General features: G+C 50.0%; 1 protein-coding gene across 1 annotated transcript in view; it reads left to right on the top strand.

Moving 5' to 3' along the window:
* The first annotated feature begins 822 nt into the window (after positions 1-822).
* Positions 823-7,001, top strand: part of Pdgfc (platelet derived growth factor C) — a 145,878-nt gene continuing 139,699 nt past the window's right edge. Inside the window, exon 1 of the mRNA XM_057756980.1 lies at positions 823-1,713. Coding sequence (XP_057612963.1) covers positions 1,596-1,713 — 118 coding nt within the window. The 5' untranslated portion in view covers positions 823-1,595. The remainder of the gene's footprint in view (positions 1,714-7,001) is intronic.

Genomic DNA, 7,001 nt, shown 5'->3' with positions numbered 1-7,001 from the left:
ATCTCATGTGGAACCAGTGCAGGCTCTGCTGACGAATCCGTGAGAACAAACCCTTTTAGGTCTCAGCACCAAGCACTTCATGCTTAAGGGCAACCAGTTCAAATATCAGGGGCTCCGGGACGGCCTAGGAGAGTATGTGGTGTCCCCAGACACTCCAGGTAGGTGCTGGATTCCATGTAAACGCTCATGCAGTACCCAACTGCTGAAGCGGAGACTCCAGTGCTCAGGGCTACCCTCCAACTCCAGCTCCTTGCCTGACAGGGTGCATTTGGATCCAGTGGTGCAAGGCTTCAATTCATGTGGTATTTTGGACTCTCTCTTCACTTTTGTTTCATTCGTCCTAGTTCAGAAAGAGTCATTCTAGAAGGATCCTGAGTTCAACTTCCCTTCTTCAGTTCAGAACTCTGGCCACCAGTCCTGGCAAAGCTCTTTGGGAGTGGGGATCCCCTTCGGAATGAAAGACAAGTCTCAGCCAGGGAGAGCCAGAAGAGGAGTGGCTGTCCTCTCCCACTTTGCTCTTTCTGCTTTTGCAGCAACCTTCAGCAACCCTCTGGCTCCTTATTTGGGGTTAGGGGCGCCCCAGGGGAAAGGAAGCCAGGGCCGCCTGGCGGCATTCCTCGCCACAGTGTGGGCTCAGTCTGCCGCGGGCCCCGCAGCACCCCCTGTCTGCGCCAGCACCTGTTGGCCCGCCAGCTGGCGGCCCGCGCCCCCCGCACCCCCCGAGCCCGCCCGCCAGCCCGCCCCGCGCCCCGCGCGCCGCCCGCTGGGGGAAGGTGGAGACAGGGAGGGGACAAACGCGGTCGTCCCGGCCCGCCAGGCCTTCCCAGCGCAGCCAGTGCAAAGCGGCCACCGCTCCCCAGCCGTGCGTCCAACCTTGCTGCAGCTCAGGCACCCGAGCGCGCGGGACTCCGAGCCGCCTTGGGTCTCTCGGCTTCCTGCAGAGCGTACACCGTCCCCGGGAGGACTTCGGTGGCCGCCGACCGCAGCTAGTTGGCCGCTCCGCGGAGGATTGGGGCCAACCCCAAGTAGCCCCCGCGGCCTCCCTGCCCGCCCAGGACCCGCGCGGCGCTCGCCGGGCACGGTCCCCTCCCCCCAGGTGGGGGTGGGGCGCCGCCGGCCGCCCCGCTCCGCAGCTTTGTCATTGATCCCAAGGTGCTCGCCTCGCTGCCGACCTGGCTTCCAGACTGGCTCGGCGGGACCTCGAGTCCTCGCCTGCGTCCTGCCCCCCAAACTGACAGGTGCTCCCTGCGAGTCGCCACGACTCCTCGCCGCTCCCCCGCGTCCCCACCCCCTCTTTCCTCCCTCGCCTCCCCCCCACCCCCGGCACTTCGGCACAGCTCAGGATTTGTTTAAACCTTGGGAAACTGGTTCAGGTCCAGGTTTTGCTTTGATCCTTTTCAAAAACTGGAGACACAGAAGAGGGCTCTAGGAAAAAGTTTTGGATGGGATTATGTGGAAACTACCCTGCGATTCTCCGCTGCCAGAGCCGGCCAGGCGCTTCCACTGCAGCGCAGCCTTCCCCAGGCTGGGCTGAGCCTCGGACTTGCCGCTTCCCCAGTGCCCGCCGCGAGTGAGCCCTCGCCCCAGTCAGCCAAATGCTCCTCCTCGGCCTCCTCCTGCTGACATCTGCCCTGGCCGGCCAGAGAACCGGGACTCGGGCTGAGTCCAACCTGAGCAGCAAGTTGCAGCTCTCCAGCGACAAGGAGCAGAACGGTGAGTCTCGCCCCCTCCTCCCCCTTCCCGCTTCTCTCCCTGCGTTCCGGTTGGCATTGTGCGGTGGCGTGTGGGGTCCTTCCTTCAACCCTGTAGCTGATGGTCGCGCCTCTGGCGCTGCAGATGGAGTCCTGTGAGTCCGCGTGCACTTTAGCGGTGGGGAAACAGGGAGTTTGCAACTTCCAAAACTCACTGGGCAGCGCGAGCCGGAATGCCCCACAACCTCAGCCTGGAGAGGACACTGGGGCTGTGGGAAGGCTTGGAAAAGACATTGCAGGGTGGCATAAGGCCAGAGACACACGTAAAAGAACACCTTTCAAGAAGAAAATGAATGAGTTGTGGCAAGTTTGACTTTGCACAGGTATCCGGGGGTGTGGGTAGAGTGAGTTCGGGAAAGGCATCAGCGTCCTTAACTGAAACGTTGTACATGGGAAGGCAGGCACCAATTAAGAATTAGGTGAGAAGATAGAGGTCGAGAGGCCACTTGAACCTTTTCAAGGCAATCAGTGATGGTTTTTTCCTCTTGAACTGTTTTTTAAAAACGTGCCTTTGTGCCCAGAAGTCCTCACCTTTTGGTGGTGTGGTTTTTGTGTGTGTTCGTGAATGACTATTTTGTGTGTGTTGGAAACGACTTAATCCGGCATAGGAAATGAGAATTACTTTCAGCTTTCAAGTGTACCTGAAATGTTTAGAAAACGTTCAGATGCAAGTTCCCCTGGGCTGGGATTGCACAGAGCTGGAGAAAGGCTCTTTTCATAAGGCCAGGGAAGCTTCGGGTGTGTAATTTGCTTAGCCTCTGAACCCCATATGATTTACATCATGCCATTTCTGAAGTCTTTTGCTCTTGATCTGCCATTATGAAGTAATTCTTGAGACTCTTTTGTAAATAGAAATTTTATACTGCACACGAAACCACAATGTTAATGTGGGCTGCCTGAAACTGGAATATTAAACACCCTGTGTACAAGTGCCGCTATTTGGAAAGAAATGGACATGTTTTTCTACTTTGTCATCTGTTTACAATGCAACCTCACTAACCAGGTAAGAAGTCTGTGAACAATGTTTGCAGGTTGAAAATCGAGCGCAAACATTGTCTAACTGGCAGTGGCATTTTCTCTATATAGGGGATGCTTCAAGGCTCCACATCTGGATTTCAGTTCTGTAAAGTGTTCATCTTTTAAAAAAAAGTCCAAAAATGCACAAGTACTCTTCACTATCCCTTGCTGTGCCAGGGTACAGAATCACATTTATCGCTGTGCCTGCTCCTTACCCCTAGCTAATGTGGTGGCATGTGGCATCTGCAGGCTCCTGAACCTGATCAAAGGGCAGTTTGATCTGTCTATAATCATAGTACGGCCTGCAGAGGGCTGAGGGGTCAAAGGAGTCACAGTGCCAGCTATACATTGGCAGAAAGCAGATCCGACCAACCTTTGTCCTGTATCGTGCAAAATAAATGTCCAGTTCAAAATAGCGCTTCTTACTGCATCACCTTCTTCCTGACACCAGGGCATCATGCTCTTCTTCTCCCTGTCCTTGGTCCCTCATCTCTTACTGCCGTGTCCTAGCATCTCCCAGACTCCTCAGGACCTGTGCGTGGCCTTGCTCTTTCCTTGTGGTCCTTTCTTGTGATCCATGTGCTATCAGCACTTGGCAGTGAGAGCCCTGGAACTTTCAGCTGCCTACAGCCGCTGGGTTGCTCCCCATCCTCAGGAGAGGTGAGTTCAGTAAGCCAGGCCACACACCTTCTGGTGCCATCTGAGGCTGGCTCTTTCTCATTCCTAAGATGTATGATGCTAAAAATAGCTCAGTCGTTTCCTAATCTGTGGGCAGAGGATATGGCTAAGTTTAGCTCTTGGAGTGTTGGCGGCAGGAAGTGGCCAGCAGAGGAACTCACCTTACCCTTTCCAGCCTAAGGAGAGGTGGGCCTGGCCAGCACTAGGGGGCAGTATAGAGCTATTTTTCTGCACATGCTCAGGTTGAGTTTTCCACTTCCTCAGGGTTTCAGGATTTGAAGCTAACAGGTGGGTGTGAGAGAAGATCCCTCTGGAATGTGACCAGATTTCCTGGAATAACCGCTTCTTCTTTCTTCTCTTTGGCTTTCAAATTGCCACTTCCTTATTTGGGTCATTGTTCAGCCTCAACTTGAGTTGTGTTTGAGTTTTGATTGCCCTGTTGCTCTTTCTGTTTTGATGATTGTTGCGCTCTGAAGGTGTGAACCCTCCTGAAAATTCCACCTAGAGAAGCCAGGGGTCCACTTGATGTGCTGTATGCAAAGACCTTTCAAAGGTTCAAGGTTCAAATTGATCTTGTTTTGTGATGATAGGAGCTTGCTCTGTTGTCCAGGCCCCCTCCCAATGTGTTTATATTCCTAGGCCTTAGTTACAGTATTATTTTGACGTCATAAGTGGGCATTGGATGCTAGGTCTGTTCCATGGTGGATACACACATACACACACACACTCTTAGACTGGAGCGTGTGGGCATGACTGAAACTTAGGGACTGGGGTCATTTATCCAGTTACTGGTTACTTGTTTGTTTCTCTGTTTCCTATTGTAAGATTATAACTCTTGCTATTTGAATGAGAAATGCTTTTATCCACCTCCCCCTCACTGTTAGTGATGGAGCCCAGGCCTCACACATGTGAGATGAGATCTATACCACTTAACATTACACCCAGCCCTTCATCGTCCCTGAAGGCTTAATTCACACCCTGAAGGCTCTAGTATGAAGCAATGCTTTCTCAGTTTTCCTCAAGGAAATGAATTGAAAAATACCATTAACCTACTTGGAGGGTTTCTGACTGCTAAACTTGATATGACACAAGTGTCTGGGGGTGAGAATGCCTACCGTGAGATGCCGAAGTTCTTCCTGAGAGCCTCTGTGTTGCAGCAGGAGGAATCACGTATATGTTCAGAAACAAGAAGGAAGTCTTACTTTGTGCACTGATCTAAATCGATAGTAATCCCAAGGCTGTCGCTGGTGTCACGCATCGCGTGAATTGTGTCAGTGATTTTAATTGACGCATAATCTGAAATTGCTTTTCACTGTCCTCATTCTTTGAATTTTGACTCAGAGTTTGCCTCTTTTGAGACTCACTTGGAAGCATCGGTCATTGCATATGCTCTTTCTAGAGGATCCTTCATCATTCTTGGGGCAATTGAGCTAGGGCAGAATGCTGCACTAGGAGTGCTTTTGAGGTGCTGGTCCCTCCTTTAGTGCTAGCTTTTTCTTGTTACTGCTGTCACATGCCTGTACCCTAATCAAATGCGCCCACCTCTTACCCCTTTACACGGTGTAACCTGGGAGCCCTTCTGTGCACAAACCGACCAGAGTCTTTAAGGTGTCCAACAGGACACAGGGTCTGAGTGAGGGCTACAAGGACTTCCTTGCAAGTTAGAGTGTGTGACCTTTGTAACATTTATTTTTGTTATTTAGGAGTTTTAAGAAGAAACTTCCTCCTATGGTTTTGCTCTGTCTGAGAGCCGAGGCAGCTGACTAGGGAAAGAACTCTTATGTAACGATGAGTCCTGGCCTTTCCTTGCAGTAGGTGGGTTTTGAAAGTCCTGTACCAACAGTCTTCATTTGTGCTGATTCAGATTTACTGCACGTTACATTTAGAAGGTGTTTGGAACATGTACAGGTCCTGAAGATGCTCCGCAGATGCTCAGGGAACTTGTTAACGCCTAGTAAAAATATGCTGGGATTGAAACTAGGCTTTCTCTCCAGTTGCAGCCTGAGTGTACCGCTCTCTCACCCAGCTAAGCCTTAGCTGTGTTGGTGCATTAGCCTTCCTGAAAGTCCCTTCTTGCCTGTCTGATGGCCACATCTACCTTTGTGATTGTAACTTCCGTAGTGTTAAGAGTCTCAGCTCTATCTATAAACTTCCTTGTCTTGTATTTAAAAATCCTGATGATAATCTGATAGAGGTTAATTTATATAAAACATCTGGAAATCCAGTATTTCCAACACATCTAGAGTAATCCCCATTGGCTTTGTTTTGTGTCAAAATACCATGTCATAATCAAGGTTTCTTCATTAGATTATTCTAATTTTAATGTAATGGATCATTTATTTGTAACTATTGACTGTAGTCTAAATATCTCTGTACTATTCATATAATTGCAAATTCACTTATTAAACATTTTGTGCTATATCTTTATCTCCACTTCCGACTTCACCTGTGAGGGAAAATATGGCCCCTCCCCCCTTTTTCTTCTTCCCCTGAGACAGGGTCTCTCTAGCTTTGGAGCCTGTCCTGGAACTCACTCTGTAGACTAGGCTGGTTTCAAACTCACAGAGATCCCCCTGTCTCTGCCTCCTGAGTGCTGGGGTTAAAGGTATGCGCCACCACTGCCTGGCTCCCTTTTCTTTTTTTTATGAATCTGTCTAGAGGCTTGATGGGGAATTTCCTTTAGCCAATGGCCTTTGAGAGGCTGGACCAGGTTAAGGTGTGGCTTTGACTAAGATTAAATTTACTGGAGGTACCTGGAGTGAAGAAGGGGTGTGGTTTCTTTTGGGGTACACCTCACTGGCAGGTTTTTGGTTTTACTTTTAAGAGGTGCATGTAGAAGATGAATGGACATGGACATGGGAGGTCCAGTGCTTTCGTTGACTGTCCCTGCTTCCCCAGCTAATACCGACCACTCTTTCTTTGTTTAAGCTGCCCCTTCCTGTTGTGGATATTAGACGTAGCATCTCCCAGGACAGGTTTTTCTGACCTTTTAGTCCAGCTGTCCAACCTTAGTGCCTCATCAAGGATAAGTAGCTGGTTAGGACTTGACCTGCTTTATTAGATTCTTCTTGTTCCTTGACTCTTTTCTTTCAGTCGGGGGTCTGTTCTTCTCAGATCTTACTATGGAGTCTGAGTCCTTTTGGGAGCTTGGGCCTAGTCTGATTTGTTCTCTGTAGGAGCTATAACCCCCGGATCAGGGCGAGGCAATCCTGTGTTCCCACCAATATCTGTGAAATAGTCTGGATGAGAGACACCTTTATGTAGCAAGACAGTGGTATCTGTTATAGAAGCAGGCCCCCTTTAAAGCTGTTCTCCACAGTGTTTGGTCCTTTCCACAGAAAGATAAACTTGGGAATGGTGGGACAGATCAGAATACTACTTGACAGTTTTGGTGAAGATACCAAATCCCCAAGTGTACCCCAAGTAGGTACCAAGCAGTGGGCAGGTTTCCTAGATACGGTGTGGTGCTGGCTACTCTTTTTAAAAGTGCCGTTTGCATGTATCCATATGATGTGTCTTCTGAGGGTGGGGATTTGATGTGGGCTGAGACTGTTA

Source organism: Chionomys nivalis, chromosome 24 (genome assembly GCF_950005125.1).
Source record: "Chionomys nivalis chromosome 24, mChiNiv1.1, whole genome shotgun sequence".
Lineage (NCBI taxonomy): Eukaryota > Metazoa > Chordata > Mammalia > Rodentia > Cricetidae > Chionomys > Chionomys nivalis.
Note: the sequence above shows the minus strand (reverse complement) of the source record. Positions and strands in the feature narration are given on the sequence as shown.